Source organism: Ochotona princeps, chromosome 14 (genome assembly GCF_030435755.1).
Source record: "Ochotona princeps isolate mOchPri1 chromosome 14, mOchPri1.hap1, whole genome shotgun sequence".
Lineage (NCBI taxonomy): Eukaryota > Metazoa > Chordata > Mammalia > Lagomorpha > Ochotonidae > Ochotona > Ochotona princeps.
In genome coordinates, this window is record NC_080845.1 from 5177161 (window position 1) to 5203738 (window position 26578).

General features: G+C 59.9%; 2 protein-coding genes across 3 annotated transcripts in view; one reads left to right on the forward strand and one right to left on the reverse strand.

Moving 5' to 3' along the window:
- Positions 1 to 15834, forward strand: part of NIBAN2 (niban apoptosis regulator 2) — a 38333-nt gene extending 22499 nt beyond the window's left edge. The window contains exons 2-14 of the mRNA XM_058672522.1: positions 2818 to 2948; positions 5939 to 6067; positions 6954 to 7059; positions 7988 to 8155; positions 11426 to 11541; positions 11894 to 11998; positions 12095 to 12257; positions 12813 to 13000; positions 13248 to 13403; positions 13675 to 13791; positions 13930 to 14037; positions 14167 to 14278; positions 14576 to 15834. Coding sequence (XP_058528505.1) covers positions 2818 to 2948; positions 5939 to 6067; positions 6954 to 7059; positions 7988 to 8155; positions 11426 to 11541; positions 11894 to 11998; positions 12095 to 12257; positions 12813 to 13000; positions 13248 to 13403; positions 13675 to 13791; positions 13930 to 14037; positions 14167 to 14278; positions 14576 to 15159 — 2183 coding nt within the window. The 3' untranslated portion in view covers positions 15160 to 15834. The remainder of the gene's footprint in view (positions 1 to 2817; positions 2949 to 5938; positions 6068 to 6953; positions 7060 to 7987; positions 8156 to 11425; positions 11542 to 11893; positions 11999 to 12094; positions 12258 to 12812; positions 13001 to 13247; positions 13404 to 13674; positions 13792 to 13929; positions 14038 to 14166; positions 14279 to 14575) is intronic.
- Positions 15835 to 17883: 2049 nt separating this feature from the next.
- Positions 17884 to 26578, reverse strand: part of LRSAM1 (leucine rich repeat and sterile alpha motif containing 1) — a 28806-nt gene continuing 20111 nt past the window's right edge. For both annotated transcript variants that reach the window (XM_058672533.1, XM_004593554.2), the window contains 7 exons: positions 25482 to 25562; positions 24364 to 24459; positions 21759 to 21857; positions 21035 to 21166; positions 20039 to 20120; positions 19218 to 19354; positions 17884 to 18383 (listed from right to left, as the gene is read on the reverse strand). In XM_058672533.1, coding sequence (XP_058528516.1) covers positions 18258 to 18383; positions 19218 to 19354; positions 20039 to 20120; positions 21035 to 21166; positions 21759 to 21857; positions 24364 to 24459; positions 25482 to 25562 — 753 coding nt within the window. In that variant the 3' untranslated portion in view covers positions 17884 to 18257. The remainder of the gene's footprint in view (positions 18384 to 19217; positions 19355 to 20038; positions 20121 to 21034; positions 21167 to 21758; positions 21858 to 24363; positions 24460 to 25481; positions 25563 to 26578) is intronic.

Below are 26578 nucleotides of genomic sequence, written 5' to 3' on the forward strand. Positions count from 1 at the left end.
AGACTGCCCACATCCTGTAGCAAGCCCTGGGGGGTTGGTGTTGCGAGGCCCATTTTACAGATGGAGAACTGGGCAGCTGCCAGGGCTGCTGCCAGCTAGCCAGCCAACCAGCCAGACGGCGCCTGCGGAGCTGGGACTCTTGGAGGGCTGGTCCTGGAGGCTGCCACAGGCCCATCCAACAACTCTGGGAGCTGAGTCAGCGTGGGGAGGGGTGGATGGCAAGATGTGGAGGGTATGGGCAGCACACACCCTGGCACAGCCCCACCCCTGCATCTCTGTGGCTGGCTGAGCCACTGCAGTGTCTCTCAGTTCTTGGGTCCAGACAGAGCAGCCAGGGGCAGGACAGTGGGGACTGAGCAGCATGGGGACAGGCTGGCTTCAGCAGGTGCAGTAGTGCAGTGAGGTCTGGCTCCACTCCCCTCCTACCCTTCCTCCGAGGCCGTGGTGTCCACCCAGATCTTCTCCTGGCAAGCCCCAGGTGACCCGGTCTGGCTTCCCCTTGTGAGTCCTTTGGGCTGCACCCCCTCCACAGCTGTACCCTGAGCCTTTGTCCCTGTGCTTTTCGATGATCGCGTATTCGGCATGGCAGTTCCTCCCAGCCGACCTGTGATATCACTGGGCAGTGTGTTAGAACCCATGACCTATGCCCGTCTTTAGTCCTTACCCCCTGAAGGATGCCCCTCCTGTCCCCCAGTGCTCCCGCTGTCAAGGGAGCCAGTCCTGACGGCAGCCACAGTGCAAAAGGCTGGATACCCAGTACTGTACACTGTGCCTGTCTGGTGCTGGGATTTCAGCTTGTACAGCGTTATGTCTGAAAGTGGATCCAGCTCTGCACCATTGGCTAGCAAAGTCTTGTCTGTGATCGTGATTGGGTGAACTGGGCCTGTGTCTGCCTGTTGTCTTCTGGGGTGCAGGACACGCCTTGGGCTGTCTCTGGTCCCTCTCTGTGAAGGAAGTGAGGTGCTGCCTAGTCCCTCTCTGGTCCTTGTCAATGACTTCTTCCCTGGGTGCCCCTAGCTGGCCTGAGTACCCTGTGCCCACCCCAACAGGATGGATCAGGGTTGAGACTCTCCTTGGGCTGCGGCTGCTTGGCTCTCCTGGTCCCCAACCTGGCCCCCGGGGCCTCCTCACCCACACTCGGGGACCCCAGCCCTAGTTCTCTGGTTCTCCCCTTCTTAGGGCTTTGGTGGCTGTCTCCAGCCCATGGTCCTGCCAAACCCTGGCCTTGGAGACACTCCTGGCTGGGATAGTCGGGGGGCCTCTGGCTGGCCTTGTCCTTCTGGACCCATCCTGGCTCAGTCCTGGGGTGCTTCTGGATCCAACCCCTCCAGGCCTCCTGGGTTTGACTGCTGAGCCTCCACCCGCAGGCTGTGGGCTGAGAGCTCTTCCTGGGGCTAGAGACTCGGGAGGGCTGGGGCTGAAGCCCTCCACTCCTGGGCAGGTTCAGGTCCGGGCCTGCCCTTCCTGCCGCCTGGGGCAGTGCTTGCTGTTTGGCCTGGGGGCCCTGGGTCCCTTTAGGGTTTCATCCCTAAAATGGGATAATAGTGGCGCTGGCTCCACAGGGTGTGGGGGTCCTGTGTGTAACCCTGGCCCGTTGCAGCATTAGCACCAGGGACCTTGACCGTTTGTAGCACTGTCTGTTGGCTGCCATCCCCCCTCTGTTTCCCCATCCCCCAGCCTCTCCCTCCCCCCTCATCATTTTTCAAAACAATCCACACCCTCTACCCGCCCCCACCCTGGGGCCCTGGGAAAGTGCTGGCTGTGTGTGGTTTTTAAAAACCAGGCATTCAAGCAAATTCCTTATTTGTTTTCCCTTCCTCTTGGCCCTCCCCACCAGAATCCAGAAAGACCTCCTTTCAAGGCAGGGGCTTCCCCAGCAGGGCCAGAGTCTGTAGGGGTGGGTGGGCTCCAGAGGGTGACTTGACCCAGCTTCTTCCCCAGCTGCCTCCTCCTGGCTTTGCTCCAGGATTGCATGGCAGGGTCATTGCCCACTCTGGCTTTGGGCCAGTGGTTGAACATTTCTGGGGCTCCTCCTGTGCAAAGTGGAAACAGTTCAGCCCCTGCCTCACAGAGCCATTGTGGTACCAGGGACTGAGTATGGGCGGGGCTGGGCTTAGAGAATGGACCAGGTGTTGGGAACCTGGCTTCCATTACACGGATGCCCAGCTCTTGGGGTCTGGATGGAATCCTGGCCCCGGGTCAAAGGTGGATTGGGCCTGACCTCAACCCTGCCCTCCCACGTGGGCAGCTGCATCGTGGTCACCCATCCCTGCTGCTGCAGCCCAGGGTTTCCATGAGCAAGGGCACTGGGGTCAGGAGCTAGAGCCAGAACTCCAGCCCCTGGCTTCCCTAAAAGCTAGGGTTCCTCCCTGGTACACTCCAGGATCCCATATGGGCACTGGTCCGTGTCTTTGCTGCTCCACTTCCCATTTAGTTCCTGGCTTATGGCTTGGGAAAGCAGTCGAGGACAGCCCAAAGCCTTGGGACCCTGCACCTGTGTGGGAGACCCAGAAGAGGGTGCTTGGTTTTGGATCAGCTCAGCTCTGGCTGTTGTGGCCATTTGAGGAATGAACCAGCAGATGGAAGATCTTCGTCTCTCCTCTCTATATTTGCCTTTCCAATAAAAATAAATAAATCTTAAAGCAAAGCAAAGCATGGGTCACCCTGTCCCCAGTAAGGCCTGTGTGTGTGTCTCGGGCCCAGCTGCTGTGCACTAGCCGTAGCACCTGCAGGGATCCTGGCCTGTGGGGGCGTCTCGCGACCCTTGCCGCCCTCTTGCCCTCCCACCCTCACTGTCTGTCTGTGCTTGCCTTCCAGAGAGGACTGGGAAGGTGGTGAGCGAGTTCCTCCGCTTCTATGAGGACCAGTATGGTGTGGCGCTCTTCAACAGCATGCGCCACGAGATTGAAGGCACGGGCCCACCGCAGGCCCAGCTACTCTGGCGCAAGGTGAGGGGTGCCCAGGGTGATGGGGGGCAGCAGGAGGGTGGGGGAACTCTGCTGTCTGTTGGGCCTCAGTTTCCCGTGGTTGTGGTGACACACAGCGCTCCCCCTCCCCCTTGGTTTTGATGGCCCAGGTCCTCCTGTGCCCCTGAGGGACGCTCCGTGTCAGTCCTTCTCTGTGCCCTATCCGTGTCAGTCCTCTGTGCCCTACTGTCTAGAGAGCTGGCAAAGAAAGGGGTGAATGGGAGGTAGGGTGGTGCCCCATGGAACACCTCGAAAGTGCGAAGTGGGATGACCCCAGGACTGGAGCTGGTGGGTGGACCTTCCTCCTGGCCACCCCTTGCTGGGGCTGTGCCACTCAGTGGGGCAGAGATCTCTAAGCCCCACCCAAGACCCCGCCCCCTCTGCCTTGTGGTCCTGCCAGATTTGAGTCAGGGGGTCTGGGGTCGGATGCTGTTAGGAGCTGGGAGCTTGGCTGAGCTGTTGTTGATTGGGCCTCTGGGCTCAGTCTCCACCTCTGACAATGGAGGCCCCTAGGCGGTTAAGCACGAGGGAAAGTGGGGTGTGTGTGCACAGCTGGTGGGATCACTGAGGCAAGGTACGATCCTGACCTGCTGCGTAACCTCAGACCAGGACGTCACCTCGCTGCACCTGTCTGTCCCATGGGCTTTCAGTGAGAGGCACCGTCATGAGCTGGAGGAGGCAGAGCAGCAGATGAGGGGTGTGACCAGTGAGGCAGTGACTGGCAGGAGAGTGGTGGGGTGAGCATGGACCCCTCCCTCCCCGGGTCTGTGATGGGAACCCCTGTGGTTTCAGTTTGTCCAGGGCCAGAGTCCGGACTCAAGTCTAAGGCTGGTTGGGCTGCACCCCCTTCCTCAGGCTGCTGAGCAGAGGCAGTATTGAGGTTATATGGGGTGGGGGGGCCCCACCCAGGGCATCATTCGCCCCTTTGCCTGCAGGCTTAGTGTCTGAGGCAAAGTCTCTTTTCCTGGCTTCTAGCCACTTTCCTAGCAGGTGCACAGGTGGTAGGGAGGGAGGCTCTGGTCCGTCCTGGCTGAGCAAAGAGGAAACCATCTTCCTGCAACTTATGTCACCAGCAGCTCTTGTGGGCAGGGTGCTGTCCTGACCCCTGGCCTGCATCTCCTGGCGGGTGCACCCAGTGACACACAGGCCTGGAGGGGTAAACGCAGTTGCTTAGGCCCCCCACCAGTGGGGGGCCTTGGGTCCCATTTTGCCACGCAGGAAGCTGGTCTTCCCAGGAAACCACAACCGTATCATAACAGGGCAGCTCAGGCTGCCTGCACCCCAGATTCGAGGCCCTGGTTTGGGTTCTGGTTCTGATTCCAGTTGCCTGCTAGTGCAACACCTTGGGAGGCAGCAGGGGAGAGTTCAATCTCTTGGGTCTCTACCTCCCTGTGGGAAACCCAGATTGAGTTCCTGGCTGCTGGCCCTGCCTGTTGCAGGCATCTGGGGAATGAACCAGTGGATGGAAGATGTCGCTGACTCTCTGCCTTTCAAATACATAAATAAAATTTTAAAAATCCTGGGCCACTAGGTCCCACACAACTTCTGCAGGCCTTCTAATCTGGAAGTCTGAAAGTGGCTAGAAACCACTGGAAAGTCTTTTTTCTTTTTTAAAGATTTATTTATTTTTATTGGAACTGAAGCAGCCAGGACTAGAACTAGCACCCATATAGGATGCCGGCGCTGACAGGTGGAGATTTAGTCTGTTGAACCACTGTACCTACCTTTGTTGGAAGGTCTTAAGCCAGCAGCCTGTGTACCAGTGATCCTAGTCTGTGGCAGCCTGGGTGGAAGTGAACAATCAGGGCTGGGCCCAGGCTCCCAGGGTCCTGGGGCTCCTGCCCTAAACAGAGAGCTGGCCGCAGCCCAGAGGCGGTGGCTGGGTGAAATCGTCCTGGGTGTGGAGAGAGCTTGGTTGGCTCTTTCTAGACGAGACAGTGGAGGGGAGCACTGGGATGAGTGGTCTAAAGATAGACAAGTCTGGGGAAGGGTGGGGGAAGCACAGTTTTTTTTCCCCTGGAAGTATTTTTATCCCTGGTAGGAAGCCGCCTGCGGGGCCCATTGTTTGAGTACAATGGACTCTCCACTTTTGGGTTTCCCCTTGAAGAGTGGCATGGAGGGAACTGGTGGCGGCAGGGCAGGCTCTGGGTTGGGGGAGGGTGGGCCTGGAAGGAACCCAAGCTGGACTCCAGCCTCAGAACAGAGCCAGGGAGGTGAGGGAGGCGGAAGAGCCTAGGCCTGCCTGGCAGGTGCAGCAACCGCCCGTTTTTGTTCACCAAGGCATTGTATAGAACCAGTGGAACTGGCCGAGGAAGCGGGGGTTCTCCTGTTCAGGGCACTCATCCTCCTGGCTTCCGCCGCTGCCCCTGCTTATGCCTGGTTGGCCATGGCGGCACTGGAGATGGTCACACAGACTCCTGAGTGGTCAGGACCCTGGTGGTTCCTGGGTCAGAGGATGAACAGCCCTCCCACCTCCTCCACGGGACCACAATTCTTGGACAAATTTACAGGGAGTCTGAGGCTCACAGAGGGATGCTGCAGGCCCGAATTGCACTGTGAGCATGAGCTAGGGCTCTGTAGCAGCGGCCTGCCTGCATGCAGGTGCAGCCCCTACACCCCTACCTAGATCTGGCTTGGAGCTGGGGTTGGGGGACTTTGCAGCTGCCTCCCTGCTGTTTTCATTTCCCGGCTGGGAGGCTGAGAACTGGGGCTTGGGACCTTGGAAGTCCTCAATGGTAGCAGGAATGGGTGGAGGGGACCTGTCCCCAGGTTACCCTGGTCCTAGCCTGGCTCTGCCTCCTGGCCCCACCTCTGCCCTGCCCGCACCCTGGATGAGCCTCACTCTTTGCATCTGTCCTTGAGGTGAGATGTAGGCTAGCCTCAGAGGCCCAGGTCCTGCTGGCTGGGCCAGGGCGGGGTGGTGACTCTTTCCCCAGGTCATGTCTCCTCAGGGTGACCCTTCCCGCCCACAGGTGCCACTGGAAGAGCGGGTCATCTTCTCCGGGAACCTCTTCCAGTACCAGGAGGACAGCAAGAAATGGCGGAACCGCTTCAGCCTTGTGCCCCACAACTATGGGCTGGTGTTGTATGAGAACAAAGTGGTGAGGCCCCGCCCAGAGCCCTCTTCCCCATCCCACTCCAATTCCTCCCTGGTGTGGCTGGGGCTGTGCAAGGGCTTCTGTCATCTTGGGGTCTGGGAAGCCCCTCCTGGTGGAACTGCAGACACCAGCTTTCATCCCTTAACTTTCTGTGTTAACATGGGCAGCCTCACACCTGGGGTGTGGCTCACAGCGGAATGCCCTGGAACCATCCCAGCAATGTTTACCCCCAGAATTTGAATCTAATGGGTGGAGCCAAGAATGCATCTTCTTAACCCTAGTCGGGCAAGGACTACTTTGCCCATCACTGCTGCAGGCAGGAAGTGTCCTGAACAGTGACACCTGGTGGTGAGGAGTGGCATGGCAGCCCAGCTGTATGGGCTATTAGACATCCACCTACTCCCTCTGTAGAGGGCCGTTAATAAAGTTGTATGTGCATGGAATCTTCCTCCAAAGGAGAGCTCAGCCCCTAGGGAGGTGATGGAGGTTCCGGACAACGGTCAAAGGACCTGGGGGCCTTGGTGGCCGATGCCTGTGTTCACACCTTGTGTCTACTTCCTGCTGGCTGAAAGGACTTGTCCACTCCTTGGGCTGAGAACATTCTGTGCAATTGGTGACACTCAGCATGGGGCTCAATGAATGACACATTTTCTGGAATTTTCTTGCTTTAGCCTTAAGCAGTTCTGTAGATACAGGAAATGAAGTAGCAGGTTTAGGAGTCTCATCCCCAGCATCCCAGGGCAGCAACTGGGAGCCCAGGTTAACACTGTTGGGTCTGTCCTTTCTGGCCCCCAGGACTCGGCCTCTTCCTCTTTTCTCCTTCCACCCCGTGTAATCACAGAATTGGGGGCATGGTTTGGACTTGACAGTGTCTATCATCCTTCTCCAGGCCTATGAACGGCAGGTACCACCCCGAGCCATCATCAACAGCGCTGGCTACAAAATCCTCACCTCCATGGACCAGTACCTGGAGCTTGTGGGCAATTCCTTACCAGGTAAAGACTCACTCACTCCACTTCCCCCACCAGCCAAGATGCCCTGCATTCGTGGAGAGCCCCAGGGCCCAGAGCTGTGGGCAGGTGCCAAGCACAACCTGAGCCCTCTCGAAGGGGACTGTCCCCGGGCCCAGGTGCACAGTGGGGACCTCCCCCTTCGTGCCCTACAGGTGCTGACCCCATGACCAGGCTGTGCATGCCCATGGATTGAACTCCCTGCTGTTTCCAGAGTGCTTGAGGGCCTCCCACAGTGGGAGGGGGCAGGGAGGCCAGTGACCCTGCCCCCAGTTGCCAAGAGCTGTTATCTCAGGTGGCCTGCTTCTACCCCTCCCTGGTTGAGGCTCCTTGAAAGCCTCATGGGATTACTTTCTGCCTCTCAGCTGACCCCAGGGGCAGGAGCTGTGTCCCCCAGATAGGACTTGGACCACATGGTGGTGGTAGAGGCAGGAATTCCTGGGGGTGCTCAGCTCCAGCTTCCGCTCTGTGCTGTTATTGCCAGATTGTGAACTGTAGCGCTGGTCCCGGCCCAGTATGGGGTGATCTTGTGAGATCTCAGATATCCACATGGACAAAGCAGAAACAGAGAAATTCCTTGATGTTTATTTTGCTCCCCCCCCCCCACCCCACATGCTTCTCTCCCCACACGGCCTCCACAACTAAAATTTAAAGGGATATTTGAGAAAGTGGGACCGACTTGTGAACCCTGGAGCTATCACCTGCCTTGCTGATGCCTGACTGTAGGAAGGCAGAGCCTTGTCCAACAGGGCGGTGGACAGAGTCTGGGGTTTCTTTGGCCAAGCTCTCGGGCACTCGCGGTCACTCAGCTGGGCATGTGCCTGGCCCTCAGCTGAACTGGGGGCTGGTTCCCTGTCATCCTGTGGCCCAGGGAAGCCAAGAAGGGCCCTGCCCAGCTGCTCTGTCTCCCCAGGGATCACGTCCAAATCTGGCACCGCCCCCATTCTGAAGTGCCCCACCCAGTTCCCGCTAATTCTCTGGCACCCTTATGCCCGTCACTACTACTTCTGCATGATGACGGAAGCTGAGCAAGACAAGTGGCAGGCCGTGCTGCAGGATTGCGTGCGCCATTGCAACAACGGTGAGTGGGGAGCAGATGCGGGCAATGGGGTGGGTAGCACCTGCTCAGGTGTGCAATGGTGACCCTTGGTGGCTGAGTGCAGCATGGCAACCCTGCTGTATGAGCTGTTTCAGTTTCCTTCCTAGGTTTCTAAAAAACACCCTTGAGATTTCAACGTTCATTTTCTTCCTTTATGAAAACTGTTGAGGACCAATACTGGCAACAGCCAAGATTAGGCCAGGGTCTCCCACATGGGTTCAGGGAGCCAAGTACTTGTTGCCTTTGAGGATATGAAAAAAGAGGAAGAAGAAATTGGGAGTGAAACAGAAACGCAAACCAAGAGACTTCAATATGGGATGCAAGTCTTTTTTTAAAGATTCATTTGTGTATCTGAAGGGCAGAACTACAACGAGAGGGAGAAAGAGCTGTCTACCTCCCCAAGTGGCTGCAATGGCCAGGGCTGGGTCAGTCTGAAGCAAGAAGCCAGGGTCTTCTGGATCTCCCGTGTGGTGACAGAGTTCTAAGTTCTTGGACCATCTTTGCTTTCCCAGGGACATTAGCAGGAAGTGAATGGAGCAGTGGGGACTTGATCCAGCACCCACAGGGGAATGCCAGGGTAACAGGTTAAGCCACTTGCTGCCTGACTTGCTGTGCCACAATGTCGCCCCAGGATGGAGTGGCTTACCCACTACACCCAAGGCACACCCTGATGAAAACACTTTTATGTTGCTCAGGGAAAAAAAAAAAAACACGAGGAAATTATTCACAGTGATGTGTGATGGCTGGGCCCTGGATCCCCGCATCACAAAATCATGATTGTCATTCTGCTGCCTTCTCCCAATGTGACATCAGGTGAATCCATGTGGCTCCTGGTGCCTCTGTAGAATGGGCACATGCACCCGTGTCGGGGGGCTACGTGGAGGAATCGCAGGGGGAGGGCGCTGCTTATATGAGCGGGTGGGGATGACCCGCACCCACACACACTCCCTCCTTTGTTCACACGGTTTTTTATCTGCCAAGGGGAAGACAATCTGGGCAGCAAGACAGGTTCCCCACCTTCATGCAGCCCACGGTGGGCGTGGAGGTGGCGGAGGCAGTGGGTCGCAGCTGGGCCAGGTGCCCGGCGAACCTTGCAGGCGTGGCAGCTTCCTCAAGGAGATGAGAGCTCAGCACCCATAGTCACCCTGGCAGAGGAGGGGCACTGAGGCGGCACCACCAGGTCCTGGGGCGGGGTAGGGCCTCCCGGGGTGCTCATATGGCCCTAAGGCTCAGGAGTGTCTACCAAGCTGGTCATAGCCCTGTCCCGGAACCCTGGCTGGTGATCTGGCCTTGAGGAACACTTATCCCACCCCCACCCTGGGAGCACCAGCTGGGGGAGGGATGACTTGACACCCAGCAGAGCTCTGCCTGCCCCACCTGAAGTCACCTCTGTCCCCCTGGAGTTGCCAGGTGGGAGGAGCCAGGCCTGCAGCTGGGCCCTGCCCTGCCACCTGCAGCTGGGCCCTGCCCTGCGCCCACAAAGGGACTCCTGTTCCCAGCTCTCCTGGGGCTGTGGCTGGGGCCCCACCCCCAGCCCTGGCAGCTACACATGTTCTCTCCAGGTTCCCAGGGCTGGGACTGAGCTGGCCTGGCAGGCCGGATGACCTCAGGCCAGGTGGGAGAGAGCTGGGGACACCCAGGGTGGAGCCCCGTGGAACCCAGGCTCCAGAGAGCTGGCCTGGGGTGTGGGGTGACACCCAGCTGGCTCGTGGCTGAAGGCTGGGGTGTGGGCAGCCTGAACCCTGGGTGCTGTGGGTGGGGCCAGGAGCATGTCCGGCCAGGGTGGCATCGTCACCCGCACCCCCAGCCTCTCCTTTTCCCCCAGGACTGTGAGAAAGCTTTCTGCTGGCCTCCTGGGCCTGGAAGCTGCGGAGCCTGCAATTGCTCACTCCAGGGGACTGCCAGGAAGTGGGGGGCGGAGAAGCAGGCCAGGCCGGGTGGACGCCAGCTCAGCTCAGGCCCCCCTCACATCCCACGTTCCCAGAGCAGCTGGGGGTGGCAGGAGGCCGCTGCTGGGGTCCGGCTGGCCAAGTCCTCGGCGGGGGCTTGGAGGCAGGGGCATGGAGCAGAGGTCAAGGCCTGCTCTGCCTGCCTGGGGCCCCTCTGGCAGTTCCTGTCCCAGAGCCTGACTGGTGACCCGCAGGCCTGAGTGCTGGAGCAGGGAGATGCCTCCCTCCCAGGGGCTTCCAGGGGCTTCCAGGGGCCGGGGAAGCCACTTCCATGAACCGTAAGCTGGCAGCAGTGACATGGCCTCCCCCCAGGTTCATGGGCCCCTCATCCTCCATGGTCGCCACCACACCCCCACCCCCCATGATGCAGCCTGGCTTCGCTCACCTCTCAGACTCTTCCTTCCAATGCTGGGGACTCAGCCACAGTGTATGACTCTAGGGGTGGGGGCACCCCCAGTTCTTCTGTTACCCCAGCTGGGGTTGGGAGTGGGGAGCTCAGAGGGGACCCTGCAAATGGTCAGACTTAACAGATGAGCGCTCAGCTCAAGGGGGTTCCGAAGATCCAAGGCTGTGCCCCCAAATTCCACCCCCTACCCCTCTGCAGGACAGGGGTGATGTGGGAGGGGCCTCTCATCCTGCATCACCAGGTTGTCACGCCCTCCTGGGAGTGTGTAGGGTCCCCCTCCACCAAGCCACTCTCTGGCCTGGCAGCGGGGATGCCTGTGGCCAGCCAGGTGTGGAGAGGGACTTTTTCTTTGTGGGTGACTCAGCGTGTCGTCACGTACGTGGGCACTGGGTTCTGGGGTGTGCACGCAGCCGGTTCCCCTTCTGTGGGCTCTGAGGACATCGCGGTCAGAGGCACATGGCCAGGGGAGCCGCCTGCTGCCCGGCTCCATGGCCTTCAACCACGTTTCCCCAGCTGGGTGTTGCAACTTCCTGCCTGCCAGCCTGCCAGCCCGCCTAGCTCTGAGGCTGGGGGTCCTCCCCTTTTCTGCCAGCCAGCGAGCCACAGTCAGTGCCCCCACAGCAGAAACAGGAAATGGTGTCTTCCAGTTGTCTTCGGGACCTTTCCACGTGGTTGTGGCATCTCTGCCGACGCTGGTCCCCTGGTGCCCCTGTCCCTCCCCGTGCAGCATGCCCAGGTCTCCAGTGCTGGCAGGATATGAGGGAACAAGACGAGGCGCAGGGCAGATTCTCATCTCACAGCTTTCACTCCAGGAGACTCACTCGTCCTGGTGTACAGGCTGCAGGCGGCATGGGTGGTGTGTGGCCAGCTCCCTCACTCCCCTCCTCTCCTGGACAGGCATCCCTGAGGACTCCAAGGTGGAGGGCCCAGCATTCACAGACGCCATCCGTATGTACCGCCAGTCGAAGGAGCTGTACGGCACCTGGGAGCTGCTGTGTGGGAATGAGGTGCAGGTGAGGCAAAGAGGGGGTGGGGTGGGGAGGAGATTGTGAAGTCACCCTAAGGCTGGGAGACCCCGGCTGGCCCCAGGGGTGGGGCTGTGGGGTGCAGCAGGTTAGCCAGGGGCGGGGCTGAGCCCAGAGTGGAAAGGTGGGGGCCTTCGTGGTGGGAGTAGAGCTGCTGGATCCTGTGTTCATTTATTGACCTGCCCGGGCTCAGGTGCAGGTGCAGTGAGGGTGGTGTGGGGGACATCGAGCCCAAGGCAAGCCCAGGGAGGGAATGGAATGGGGCCCTTGTGTGGCTGGGTTGGCTATGCCGGCCGGATGGTGCCTCAGCTGAAGCCCTTGTACGTGCTGCCGACTCCAGATCCTGAGCAACCTGGTACTGGAGGAGCTGGGTCCTGAGCTGAAGGCGGAGCTCGCCCCACGGCTGAAGGGGAAACCGCAGGAGCGGCAGCGGCAATGGATTCAGGTTGGGGGGGGTACCCGGTGGAGCCAGTGCAGTGGGGGTGGTGGCCCAGCGCCGTTAGCCTCAGCCCTGACACTACCATCCTGGCTGTGCCCATAGATCTCGGATGCCGTGTACCGCATGGTGTACGAGCAGGCCAAGGCAAGCTTTGAGGTTGTGCTGGCCAAGCTGCAGCAGGCCCGACCGGCCATGGAGGCTGTCATCCGCACTGACATGGACCAGGTCATCACCTCCAAGGAGCACTTGGCCAGCAAGATCCGAGGTAGGCTGGCCTCTGCCCTGCCCGGGGAGCTGTGGCAGGGGAGTGGGGGGCCAGCAGCACTCCGTCCATGGGTCCTCTGTGTGTCACGAACCATGAAGACTCCATGACCATGGGTGCCCCGCCCGGGCCTGAGTCAAGCCCTGTTGCACTGCAAGTTGCCCCAGCAGACGGCAGTTTAGCTCAGAGCTGACCTCTTCCAGGCCAGGGTCCATCCCCAGCTTTCCCCACCGAGGCCAGTCTTCCTGGCTGCCAGCTCTCCCAGCAGTGCCGCTAGTGGTGTCCCCGTGGCGGACTGAGACCCAGGGAGTTGACATTTTTGGAACAAAACAGCAGTCCATGGGCAGGAATGAGGGTGGACATCCCAACAGCCCCTGGTGGAAATGCCTTGGTCAGAATGTCCCAGAGAATGGTCCATGCCCCCAGGGTGGCTGGAAGGGGCAGGGGTGGTACAAGAGCCCCTGACAGGGTGATGCAGAGCCAAACCATGCATTGTGGGGCCAAAGATGGCCTGGGCCGCCCTGAGCTGAGAGCCGGCCGGGGCTGCCCCGGGCGCAGCCTTCATTCTCCCCAAGGCGGAGGTGTGTGTGCGGAATCACGTCCAGCCCTACATCCCATCCATCCTGGAGGCTCTTATGGTGCCCACCAGCCAGGGCTTCACCGAGGTGCGCGACGTCTTCTTCAAGGAGGTCACAGACATGAACCTGAACGTCATCAATGAGGGTGGTATCGACAAATTGGGCGAGGTGAGGCTGGGCTGCCAACCCCCGCCAGGCAGGTGGTCAGAGAGAGAGGCTGCTTGGGGTTGGGGCATGAGGCCAAGGGACAGGGAGGGGATGGCTGCCACCTGCTCGTTTCCGAACCTGGAGGCTTGCTGGGATAGAAGAGGATTTGATAGACAGGTGGGGTGCAGAGGTGGACCCCCAGGAAGCCAGCTGCCCCAGAGCGGGCACTACCAGGGCCCAGGCGCCACGCATGCACTCCTGCCCGCAGTACATGGAGAAGCTGTCGCAGCTGGCCTACCACCCCCTGAAGATGCACAGCTGCTATGAGAAGATGGAGCCGCTGCGGCTGGACGGGCTGCAGCAGCGCTTCGACGTGTCCAGCACAGCTGTGTTCAAGCAGCGAGCGCAGATCCACATGCGGGAGGTGAGCCCGGGTGCCACCCCGCACCATGTTCACTCCCCCGGCCCCGGCTCAGCCCAGCCCTCCCCTCTCTACTGAGGACAATGGTGCCTCTACCCACCAGGCTGATTCCAGCTCATTTTACAGGGTTTGGCTTGTAAGCCTTCTTTTTCTAGGAGGGGGAAGCTTTGCGTGCTTCTCTTCCGTTTCCCCGCCTTAGCAAGCTTGGGGGTGGGTTGAGGGGGTGGGTCCCTCCAGGGGCATCATGCGCCTGCCCACGTTCTGTGCCCTGCAGCAAATGGACAACGCTGTGTACACCTTCGAGACCCTCCTGCACCAGGAGCTGGGCAAGGGGCCCACCAAGGAGGAGCTCTGCAAGGCCATCCAGCGCATCCTGGAGCGCGTGCTCAAGGTCAGACGCTGTCCCCCTCCGGTCCCTGCTCACCGCCGCCCGCGCCTGGGCATCCCCGTGTGCAGCTAGGCTACGTGCTCCCCGGGCTGCTGGAGCCCGCTGAGCCCATACCCCGCCCTGTGCCCCCTCCCCCTGCAGAAATATGACTATGACAGCAGCACAGTGCGCAAAAAGTTCTTCCGCGAGGCCCTGCTGCAGATTGCCATCCCCTTCCTGCTGAAGAAGCTGGCACCCACCTGCAAGTCGGTGAGCACTGTGGGGCGGGGCCGGGGGAGGAGCCTGGAGCCCCAGGGCGGGGTCTGGGGGGGTCCACAGACCCCTCTGTAACGTCCGGTGCCCTGACCTGCTGTCTCTCCACTCCCCATACCCTGACAGGAACTGCCACGGTTCCAGGAGCTGATCTTTGAGGACTTCGCCCGTTTCATCCTGGTGGAAAATACATATGAGGAGGTGGTGCTGCAGACGGTCTTGAAGGACATCCTGCAGGGTGAGCTCTGGCCCTGCCCCCGAGGGCGGCTGCTGCAGAGGGCACACAGGGGTCCAGAGACCAGCCAGAGGTGGCATCAGCCCAGGGTCAGCTATTGTGGCCCCAGAAGGGTGGCACCCTGTGTTTAGTCCTTGGCTCTGCAGGGTCGGCCATCAGCACCTTAAAGTCACAGTACTACATGCAATGTTCAGGGTGAGGCTTGGCCTGAGTCACCCCAATTCTAGATGCCCCTGGCGGGGTTGGGGTGGTTGGGAGGGGCTACCAGAGCCCCCTGACCCCTGGCCTGTGACCCCACAGCCGTGAAGGAGGCCGCGGTGCAGAGGAAACACAACCTGTACCGGGATAGCATGGTCATGCACAACAGCGACCCCAACCTGCACCTGCTGGCTGAGGGCGCGCCCATCGACTGGGGCGAGGAGTACGGCGATGGTGGCGGCAGCCCTGGAGCCGATGGCATCCCAGAATCAGCCACACTCTCGGAGAAGCGGCGGCGTGCCAAGCAGGTGGTCTCCGTGGTCCAAGATGAGGAGGCGGGGTTGCCCTTCGAGGCTGGCTCTGAGCCAGTGACCCCTGTGTCCCCGGACAGTGTCACTGAGCTCCGTGGCCTGTTGGCCCGGGATTTGCAGGCTGAAAGTCCCCCACCAGCCAGCCCCCTGCCCAACGGGGCCCCTGCCCAGGAGAGCCCTCAACCCACAGTGGCCCCCGAGGCCTCCTCCCCACCCCCCTCACCCCCTGACCATCTGCCAACTGGGAAGGCTGTGGACTCTGATCCCCCCAAGCCCAGCGACCAGGAGACGGGTGAGCAGGTGGCCAGTCCTGGCAGCTGCCCCCCTATCCACACCACCACGGAAGACAGTACCGTGGTGCAGACTGAGTTCTAAGTTGATGACCCCCAAAACTTCTGTTGGACATAACCTCGGGGCGGCATGGGGGGCGCCCTCTGCAAGGCACTGGCAGCTCGGGGGAGGGGAGCCCCACTCTGTGCCTTGTGGGTGAGGCAGGGCGGGGCACCCACAGCCCCTCTCAAGGGTGCAGCCCCCTTTCTCTGCTCCACTCGCTCTTTGGGATGATCTTGGATGCAGGGTCTGGGTTTTGGGTTTTCCTCCTTGTGCTGGGAGCCGAGGACACCTCTTTTTACTCCACGGCTCCTCCCTCACGGGTCTTACCATCCTTCCTGGAGGAGGCAGATAGAAGCATCTGGAAGTCTGTGCAGTTGGCAGGCAGGAGGTAGAGGACGGGCCATGGCACACCACCCCTCCCTCCCCTGCTGTATCAACTGTCCCAGCTGGGCCAGGGTCAGATTCAGGGTTGAAGAGGGCTCGGCCAGGGTCTGGGTCCCTGGGTGCCTCACAGAGGGAGTGCAGCAGTGGGGTGGGGGGAGGGCTGAGCTGAGCTGAGGCTGGCTGGGCATGTGCTGGTCTGTGGCAGGAAGTGTCCTGATGGCCTCTGGGTGGATGTCGGAGCATGAGTGAGCCCGAGGGGGATCTAGAGTAGCAGCCTCGCACACGCCCCTCCATCTCTCCCTGCCCAGCCTGGCCCTTCCCCACTCTGTTCCTGTTCCTGTCCCTTTTGCACCTGCGGCAGACCAGGCGACTTGGGGGTGTAGGGGTGACTTCTGTCCACCTCCGAGGGACTCTGTCTGCCTCAGGGGTTTGCCCACAGCACCCCAAGATGCCCCTGAGAACTGGGGGTCATAAGCCATGCCAGGCCTCTGACTCGACCGAAGGTGCCAGGCCCCTCTGCAAATGTCCTGGGGTCAAGGGAGGCTTGGCCTCTGTCCCTTCCTCAGCTTCTTTTCCTGAGTGTGAAGGTCAAGGCCACTTGAGCTTGATACCTGCTTGGGGAGGCCTCCTTCAAGCCCCAGGGTGTCTCTGCCCTAGCCCTGCCCCCAGGCTGGTGCTGGGGGAGTGCAGTCCCCCCAGGCCTGCGCTCTGCTGGAGGACACTGTCCCGAGATGCCCCCACCTCCTGTGCCTTGGGGGTCTTTAGTCCTCCCTATATTGTATTGGGAATACTATGCAAACTGTTGTAGCTTCTACTAATCAATAAATGCTTTATTTAAAGCCGGTGGCCTGCTCTAGTGTCGGGGGCGGGGGTGGGCGGCAGGGCCTCGGGACTCATCCTTGACCCAGTCCCTCCAGGTCCACCAGCTGAGGCCTTAAATGGTCCCATTTTCCGGGGTTGAGGGGGGGTGGAGGAAGCTGAGGTTCCCAGAAGACCTGTGTCTGAGGTCCTGGAGCTTGTGGGTGACCAGACTCCTACTGCAGCCCCTGGTCTCTCAGCCAGACCCGCAAGTGCTGTGCTACACGCGAGCATGGCTGCCGGGTGGCCCAGGGAAGGTAGCAGCTTCAAGGCCACTGGAGCCCTGGGACCCCTGCCACTCACACCGGCCGCAAAAGCCGGCCTTGTGCACTCTTCTTGAAAGCTTTATTTATTTAGAAAGCCAGAGTTGGGGACGGGGGTTGGGGATCTTCTGTGTGTCAGTTCACTGGGCCAGGCTGAAATCACGGATGCAGGAGACCAAACAGGTCATCTTCCCGGCCGTTCCCAGTCACATGAACAAGGCGCTGGATCGGAAGTGGAGCGGCCAGCCAGGGTGCTGGTCTCCAGCTGTGCGCGCTGTTTTGTAGCTCCTGCTTGTGTGCGGACGCCCAGGGAGCCCTTGCATTGGGCTGTGGGCTGGCACCTCCTGGTACTGCCCTCAGCATTTCATCAGGTGTGAACTGAGGCCCAGGAAGGTGCGGGGACACAGGGTAGACCCCTTGTCCCACCTGCAGGCTGGAACATGTCCTTGGGAGGCAGGTGGCAGCCAGGCACTCCCCTGGTGCAGCCTGGCCACTGTGGCCAGGGCAGTGAGCGTCTCGGTCTCACAGCCGTGGGGTCAGAGACCAGGGCCTTGAACTTCACCTTTGCAGCTGGAATAGCAGCTGGTAAGGGTTGCTACCCAGGCCCCAGGAGGTCCTAGAAATTGTCAAGAGGCCTGGCTTGCCTCAGGCACACTGGGCTCAGGGGACACACAGGGGAGGATGGGGTGACCAGAGTGCTGGGCATGTGTGCCCTGCCTGGGGCGGCACCACGGGGCTCAGCCTCTCCTGCACTTCTTTGGGAATGCTGCATGAGGGTGATCCCCCAGCGACCCCTGGTGGTCACCAAGGTAAGTCAGGGCCCTATTATGACAGGAGTGGATAGAGGACACCCCACCCAGCCCAGGCCCACCCAGGGTTGCTGTGTGAGCCAGGGGCAGAGCTGTGTGCCCCAAGCAAGCCTGCCACCTGCCAGAGAAGGTGTCCAGCCGGTGCTGCATGTACTGACCCTGAAATTGTGCAGTGCACCACCTGCCTGACCACAGGGTCAGGCTCCAGACCCAGCCCTTCCCTGCCCCGGCTGCAGGGTCCCAGTCTGCTTGTCTGGTGCCACAGCATGAGTTAATGGCCTCCCAGTCCCCATTCTCCCGCACCGGGCCCTGGGCTCAGCGTGGTGGAGGAGGCAGGCACAGGCACCCTCATGTTTGGTCTGTAGTTTGGTTCAGGGTGCTCCCGGCCCCTCCCCTGGAAGAACCTCTCCCAGCCCAGGGCCCTGCCCTTCCCTGCCAGATTCCCAGGTGGCCCCGGGGCTGAGGTTGAGTTTATTGACATTCCTGCTGGGGTGAGGAGGTAGGGGGTGGATGGGAAGGCCGAAGGGCTGGAAAGCAGCTGAGGGGAAGCCTGGGGGGCCACCAACCTGCCCTGTACCCCTCCCAGGCCAGGGCCCCTGCTGGTCTGGCCCCCCTGCAGATGGTCACCTGCCCACAGTCAGACAGCTGGCAGCGGCACAGCCAGTCCCTGTCCGAGCCCCGGGTGGGGGAGGCCTTCACACTTCAGGCTCGTCTTGCACCAGCACAGCCAGGCGTCCCCCTGTCCTGCAGCTATGGAGCGCCCCTGGCCCGGCCTCGGCGTGCCAGGCAGTGGAGGCAGGGGTGGCGGGGGTGGGGACGCGGGCACTCAGCTGCTGTGGTAGATGCGGAGGCGCTGGGTGATCTCCTGGCGGCACAGTGGGCAGGTGCGCAGCGGCTGGCAGCACGGCTGGCAACAGCAGACATGGCCACAGTTCAAGAAGATCATCTGGGCCTGAGGGGGGAGCGTGGGCAGAAGGGGGTCGTCAGGGCAAGATCCCACCCTCTAGGATGAGAAAAACCCCAGACCTGCTCCCAGGCTGGGGGCTGTTGCTCCATGTTTTGTAAAAACAAAATAAAACAATCCTCTCCCGTCAGCCTGAGGCCTCCTTACTGAAATGGAGCCCGCATATCTGCGCATGCCCCTTCCTTAAGGTCCTGGTCCCCCTCCCCTGCCTATCCAAGACTCGCACCCCATCCTCGGTGTTGTCCCCGCGGGGAGGAAGGGGGCTGTACCCAGTTTTCCTCAGTTTCATCGAGGACATACTCCCAAGTGGCCAGGCCTGCTTGTGACATTGGGCCAGCAGGAGCTCCCGGCAGGGCCGAGGGTTGGGCCTGGCTAAGACAGTGCGTCCTTCCACCCCGCCGGCCCACGGGGCCACTCGTGCAATCTTCCACTGGGGGTTGCTTGGGGCAGGCAAGGGCAGGGGCTTTGTTGCATGCACAGGTATTGATTCTTTTGCGATTTGGAAAAGATGACTTTTGAGGGAAAACCATGTGATTGAGGCTTGAGGCCTTGCAGTGTTTCATCTGCACGGGGGAGATGAACAGCCCTGCTCTGGAAACGAGGAAAAAGCTTCAGAAAGTGACATCAGCATCGCTCACACTCGGGTCATGGGACCATGGGTCATTTCTGTTTCCTGGATTTTTCTTTTTCCAAAAGTTGCCGTGAATATAGTGGACTTGTGCAACAGAAGGAAACAGTGCAGAAATCCCCCCACGGGCCTAGAGAGGCCGGCTAGCCTCTGGCCCAGCCAGGCAGCTGTGGGCGGGCTGGGGACAGACTCACCTCCCGTTCCAGGCACACGACACACTCCGAGGCCGGCGCCTCCAGCTCTGCCGGGGGAGCCGACGGCCTCACCAACTCGGGGGGCTCCAGGGGAGTCACGGGTGGTTCCAGGGCCTCGTCCTTGGCTGGTTTCAGCTCTGTGGGGACCAGAGAGACAGGCTGAGCCGGGGTCATCTCTTGCTGACCCCACCCCTTGGGGTCTCCCCCAGCCCCACCTGCAGGCAAGTGAGCTGGGGTGGGGTGGGGGTGGGCAGTGAGGGAAGGGCTTTCTTTTCCGTGAGCTCTCGCTATTCTCCAAGCCTCACTCTCCCACCTGTACAATGCCTTCTCCCCACCCTGCCTTCTGCCAAGGCTAGGAGGAGGGTAGCAGCACATTCTAAAGAGGGCCTCTTAAAAACCAGCATTTACTTTTGTTCAAAGGGCAGAGAGAGAACTTCCATCCTCAGCTTTGCTCCTCAAACATCTGTAACAGCTGGATCTGGGACGGTGGGAGCCGGGAGCCTAGAACACACCGTGGGCCCCACCAGGGAGGGAGGAGCCCAGGGACTTGAGCTGCACCTGCCGCTCCGGATGTGTGTGTGAGACACACCCTCTTTCTCTCTCTGAAACTGTCTTCAAACAAACATGTTAATTTAAAAAAAAAAAAAATTGAAAACAGCTTGGTAACAGACACGCCAAGCTTTGTGAGGCCTTGGGCAGGGAGTTTCAGGACTGGCCATGGATGGGGTCACCCAGTCTCCAGCCTGAAATGTTGGCAAGGAACCCCCACCCATGGCCATCACAGCTATGGTCCCTGTTGGAGACGCCCAGGGGGGCAGTACCTGGCTGGGTCCTGGCCATGGCCAGCAGCTCCTGGACTCTGCGGAGGATCTCATGCTGCAGGCCAGCTTCTGAGACGCCCACCTGTGGCAGAACAAGGCTGAGCAGGCTGTGGCCTGGCAGGGCTGGAGGAGGTGCTTGGAGCTGGGTAGCCATACATGACGGGTGGCCCCTTGCTGCCGGGACCTGGGGTCAGCCTGAGGGGGTCAGCAGTAGAGCTGGGAGGGTGATTGCCTTGGGCCCGGGCCCTGACAATCAGTCTGGCAGGGAGAGAAGTCCCTGAAGGAAATGCTAGAAACAGCTGTGGTTCAGCAGGTGCCTCCCAGGCCCGAATCTCCTGTTGGTCACATCGGGAGGGCTCCCAGAGGATAAGGCCGGCGGGGGGGGGAGGGAAGGAGGGAAGAACTGAGTCACATAGTCCCTCAGTCACCACAGCCCACGGGGTACCAGCCCACAGAACAGCAGGGTGGCAGAGTGGAGACCCTGGAGCCAGCCCACCCTGGGTGGCCTCAGCAAGTTCCTGCCAGGTGGGGACGTTTGCTCATCTAGAGTGAGAGGCTGCCCAAGTCTCCTCCCTGGCACAGCCACACTCCGCAGCACAGGCCTAGCAGGGGCTACCAAGGCGCAGCAGCCATGGTCACTGCTATTACTCTGTCTTTCAAGGTAACTGCAAGGCTTACACGTGCGGGGTTCAGGCAGAGCTGCGGCTGCCGGGAAGCCATGGGTGGGGGTGGCTGGACCAGACTCTCCCAGGGACACCTTGAAGATCAGTTTTGGTAGGAAGGGCTAGTGGTCAGCAGGACTGGCTGGCCAGATGGACACAGGCTACCACAGGTGGCTGGGGGCAAGTGTCCCTCTTCAGAGGCAAGGTGCCCTGGGTCAGTTAACCATGACAGTTCTTATAGCAAACTACACAAACAGCAAGTTGGACAGGTGGGCCTTTGGCCCGGCCCGCCTCCCTGCTCCCTCCGCTTCCCCCAGGTGCTGCAGCTCCCCACCTTGGCCAGGTCCCCGGGGCTCATCCTGCTCAGCGTGTCCAGTGACAGGCGATGGTGGGCAAAGAGGGGCAGGTAGTGCTCAGCCGACAGCTCCTCCAGGATGGCCACCAGGGGGCGCTCCATGCCTTCCTCCTGCAGAGGTAATGAATGGCAGAAGGCCTTCCAGAGATTCTCCCCACAGACACACAGGTGGACGTGTCCAGAGGTGCGTGGGACACAGGCCTGCAGATCTGCCAACAGGAAGTGGCTCAACATCTGTTCAGAAGGGCCTACCTCGATAACCCAGGAGCACCCACATTTAGTACCAAGAAGTGACCCGGACCCAAGATGGTGATACAGGTGCACATCTGGGCATAGCGTGTCACCATTGCCGCCAGAATAGTGGCATGCCACACAGCACGCATGCAGCAGCTCAGATGTCGTGAAAAATGGAAGGCTTGTGTGCATGTGCCTGTGTGTGTGTGTGTGTGTGTGTGCATGAGCCTGTGTGTGTGTGTGTGCAAGAGCCTGTGTGTGTGTGAATGACATCTGTGTGTGAGACAGAGAGAGACAGAGTCAGAGTCGCATCTTTCCCATTCCCAAAACTCTTCAAGGACAGCAGCTCCATCCACCCACGTGGTCTGACTCCTGCCCCGCAAATCAGTGCCCAGGGCAGATCAGCAGCAGGGCACCTCCATGAGGCGCCCTCATGGCTCCCCAGACCGGCGGGCACCATTGGCCTCACCTGCAACTTCAAGGACAAAGGCTTCTGGTCCAGCAGGCGCTGATACTGAATGAGCCAGTAATTCTCCTGCTTGGTCTCGCTTTTGGCTTCTAACTCCGTCTGCCAAGAACGAAGCAGCCGCTGTCAGTCACAGATCACTTCCTACAAACTGTGATGACGACCATAAAGAAAAGGATGATGACCACCATGGCCCTGAGCGAGGCTCCTCTCAACAACTAGATGTGCTTGGGATTTCAGAGGGAACTCTTCTACCCACTCAGCTCAAGTTTAAACTCTGGCAATGAGAAAGGCGGGGGGCAACCTGTCCCCGCTGACCGCTGAACATGATCCCCTGGGAGGTACTGACCTGCCCAACCACACTCCCTTGGCCAGGGAGCCCCTGGACCTGGACTCCTCACTCCTTCTGGGCGGGTGGCCCTCCCATCTACTTCTCAGGGAGCAGAGTGTAATGCAAAAAGCTCACAGCTGCCTGCCCAGTGCTGGGACAGCATCAGCTTCAGGGGCCAACTGAACACCTGCTGTGGAAACCACCCTCCTCTCGCACATCTGTCAGTACCTGTAGATGCTGCTCCAGGATGCGCTTGGGGAGGAGGCACTCGCCCAGCCTGCAGACCCGAGCCTGGGTGGCTCCAGGGCATGTCGTGAGCCACTGCAGCCCTGTGGAGGGCTGGGGACTGAGAACAACATGAGTCCTTCTGGACCTCCCTGAGCTGGCTGCCTCTTGTCCTTGGCCCTCCAAAGGTGATGGACATCTGGGTCCCTGTCTGGCCATGTCCTGCTGGGCTGGGAAGGCCAGTCCTCCCAGTCCTACTGAGAGCAAACGTAGGAGCCTATGACAACTGGCTGTGCTTGCTCAGTGCCAGGGATCTTGTGACAGTGAGCCCGTGCAGTCTGTGCTTGCCCGGGGCTGACAAGGAGCTGCTCTAGCTCTTGTCTTCAGTCTGGCCAGGGTGGCCTGGAGGGACCTCAGAAGGTGCTAGGTGCATACACAGTGACACACAGCGGGCTCAGCTCTGGTCTCCTTGCAAAGGGTCTGCTGGGCCTGGAGGAGGCATCCAGGGGTGCGTGTGGCTCTGCTACCCTGTCCTGGGTCAGGGTCTTACCCACCTGGGCGTTAGGGGACAAACCACTCTTGCCTGAAACTCATCAATCACACTTCCCACCCCTACGACCACCGTGCTGTTGTCACATGCTTAGTGTGACAGATACCTTGAGAACTTGGCACATCGCTGGCGACAGGGCCAGGCTAAGTGCCACCCATCCCAATACAGCCATGGGAAAAGACATGAAGGGACATTTTCATGGCACGAAAAGAAGAGATGAAAGCCTGGCCCAGATCCTGGGGTCTGTTTTTTAAGTGAGTGTCGGATTCATGAGCCCCAGGGGTGGGGAACCTGGTGGGGCTTGGGTTGCCCGGCTCGGGTCCTGGGGCCTGCCTGCAATGTGGATGCTGGGTTTATGAGCCCCAGGGGAGGGGGATCCAGTGGTGCTTGGGACGCCTGGCTTGAGTCCTTGGACTTGCCTGCAAGAACATGTCCTACTTAATGAAAAAGCTGGAGCAGTGGACACAGGCCCTGTTGTAAAAGAACATGGCAGCGGGCCCGGCGCCATGGCCTAGAGGCTAAAGTCCTCACCTTGAACGCCCCGGGATCCCATAAGGGTGCCGGTTCTAATCCTGGCAGCTCCACTTCCCATCCAGCTCCCTGCTTGTGGCCTGGGAAAGCAGTCGAGGACGGCCCAATGCATTGGGACCCTGCACCCATGTTGGAGACCTGGATGAAGTTCCTGGTTCCCGGCTTCGGATCGGCACAGCACCGGCCGTTGCAGCTCACTTGGGGAGTGAATCATCGGATGGAAGATTTTCCTGTCTGTCTCTCCTCCTCTCTGTATATCTGACTTTGTAATAAAAATAAATAAATCTTAAAAAAAAAAAAGAACATGGCAGCACATTTGGTGCTGTAGCAGAAGAACAGAACAAACTGGACAACAACCCCAAACAAACGATGACAGCAAAAAATGGAGCCAATGGGCACTGGGAGGGTGACACCATCCTCGGATAGGGAAATCGACAGCATCTCGAACTATCCAAGCCACTTGGCCAGAACCCCCGGAATATGTACACATTGCGACTCTGGGTTGACATGAGGTGGCGGTTCCTCATCCCTGGGTACTGGGACATGTGGAAAGTTGTGAGTGGTCTCCCCCCGTTGTCTCTCCCCTGCCCCAGGAACAACAGAAGAAATGGCAAACTTGGAAGCAATGAATTCACCCAATTTTACCTAACCCTCAATCCTTCCCAGCCTGATCAACCATGTAATCATTGTAAAAAATAAAATTTATATAAAAAAAGAGTGGAGCATAGGCCAATGGCTAGAAATACGCACATCAGGAACATGCATAGCTGGCAGCCAGCAAAGGACCACTTCTCCCTGACACTGGGAGCTTCTTCCACAACTACTCCACGGACGAGTGTTACCACCCGCTGCGACTGCATTTAGGGAAAGTCTGCGTGGAGGATGCTGGCCATGGGGGACACGGGCTGGGCAGGAAGGGGAAGGCTGGCAGTGTGGGACGATGACATTGGCCACGGGCACTGCACACGTACCAGCATTTCCCGGAGTTCCTGCTCGCGCTGCGCCTTCTCCTTGAGCAGCTGCTGCAGCAGGGTGCTGAGCGCCCAGCGCTGCTCCGAAACCATCTCCTGCAACACAGGGTCACGCCCGGGGCCCAATGAGCTCCCCTAGTCCCCACAAGTCCCCACAAGTCCCCATGGCTGGCGGCACAGGGGCCCAACCCAGCCGGGCTGGGACCGCACCTTCCTCCCCCTGTCCTCAGCTGGTGGCTCCGCTTTGAGGCTCTGCCCCCCGGGGGGGCGGGGACAAAGCCAAAAGGCCCTACTGTGCTAGCATCCCCACCCCCTCTTCCCAAACCTGCACATCCCTTCCCTGTGGGGTTTAGGGCACCAGTGGCCCCAGTGATGATGACAAAATGGAGTGGTGACAAATGTCAAACAAAAGAAATGGCAAATTTTGGTCTCACTGACCATGGAGAACATGGGCAGAAGCAGATGGAGGGGAGGGCTGGTGTAACCCACAAACGGAGGTGCCAAGCCCCGCCCACTCTAACAGGTACCTGCTGAGCAGTAAGTAACCCCTGACTCCTCATCTCTGAGGACCACCTGGAGGCTCCCAAGGGGCTGTATCACCTTTCTCTGAGGGCCTGGGGAGGGGGATGGAGGGTCGGGAAGGGCAGGGTTACATAGCACCCATGGGGCAGCCCTCAGGGTCACTGGGGATAGTGTGAGCTTCGGTAGAGTACAAACACGGTGCCAGGTGGGTGAGGGCTGCTCTGCAGATGGGTACGGCCTCCTGTCCTCACACCCCAGCCCTCAGCATGCATCTTGGGGGTTGGAGGCTCCAGACTCAAAACCGGCCACTGCCTGCCAGGGCCTGGTTTTGGTGGGCAGGACATGGGACTGTGGCTTGGGCTGGGCTGCTCCCTGGGGGTGCCACGCAGCCCAGCAGCAACAGCAGGAAGCCTGCTCCACGCCATGGAAAGAAACGCAGAATGAGGACAAGGATGAGGCCTGGGTGCCTCAGCCACAAGCCCTTCCTGCGTTCCAGGGGCTGCCCTGGCCTTGAGCCTCAGCCTGCCCCAAGCCTTCCAGGCCAGACTGGGGGCTCCGTTGGGTGGGCGGGGCAGCAGGCCGGAAGCCCCACATACCTGCAGTGTCTCTGTGTCCAGGACTTTCCTCTTTAACTCCAGCTGTGTCAGCTGCAATAACTCAGTCTCTATTAACTTAATCTAAACAGAAGACGAGACAGGGTGTGGTTTTACTCACATCACTCAGGCTCTATTTTGGGTTCTGCTCTTGGGTGTTCATGTGAGGTCTAAGAAATCTTTCCTGGGGGGTGGACAGGGGGGCTCTGGGATGCAGGAGCCTGGGCTCACCCCTGGGACTGGGGTGGGTGGGAAGGATGGGACTGAGCCTGAGCTAGGTCTGGGCTTGCACTCGGTGAGCATCACGTCCCCTGGCTGCTAGGAAGAGGACCCCAAGGCTCTGCGAGGTTCAGGAACCTGCTGGAGGATGCAGGGCTCTGAGGGCCTGTTCCTGGGGTGTCCCAGCTCTGTGGATCAAAAGTAGGTGGCCTGCTGGCTCCAAAGCACCTGCTGTACTGTGTCTGGGGCTGTGGGAGATCAGATGCCCTCCAGCGAGGGATTTGGCCACCCTGTGTCTTCTGGGACCCTGGCTGTCCCCAAGTCCCTGTCACTAACCCACTCAGAGGAATGAGCTTCAGGTCCAGCAATGTGCAAGTGAAATTAAGAGGGGGAAAAAGATCAGCTGGTTGTGTAAAAAAAAAAAGTAAAAGAAAAGAAAAAAAGGAAAAAAGGAAGCATGGAAAATGTGGAATTCCAAGTCTGTTGGAAACCATGTGATGAGTGCCACCCCATAGTCGTTAAGTCCCTGTCCGCCCCGGCCCCGGGCCTCTGTGATGAGTGCCACCCCATAGTCGTTAAGTCCCTGTCCGCCCCGGCCCTGGACCTCTGCAGAGAATGAGACCACCCCAGTGCAGCAGAGCCTGGCCTGACTCCGGCCCAGCCCCCATGTCTGGTGTCAGGACCCCTGGGACTCATGGCATCTGCTCCGGGGACCCTGCAGGTGTCCTTCAGGCACCTGGGCCAGCTGGGTATCCTGGCAAGAAAGTCCCACTGATGAGGTGGGGGCTGTGGGACACTGTCAGGGCGGAGGCCGCCCAAGCAGCCCGGGCCACATGGTAGCGCTGCCTTGAGGTGAGGGCACTCACAGGATCTCAAGCCAA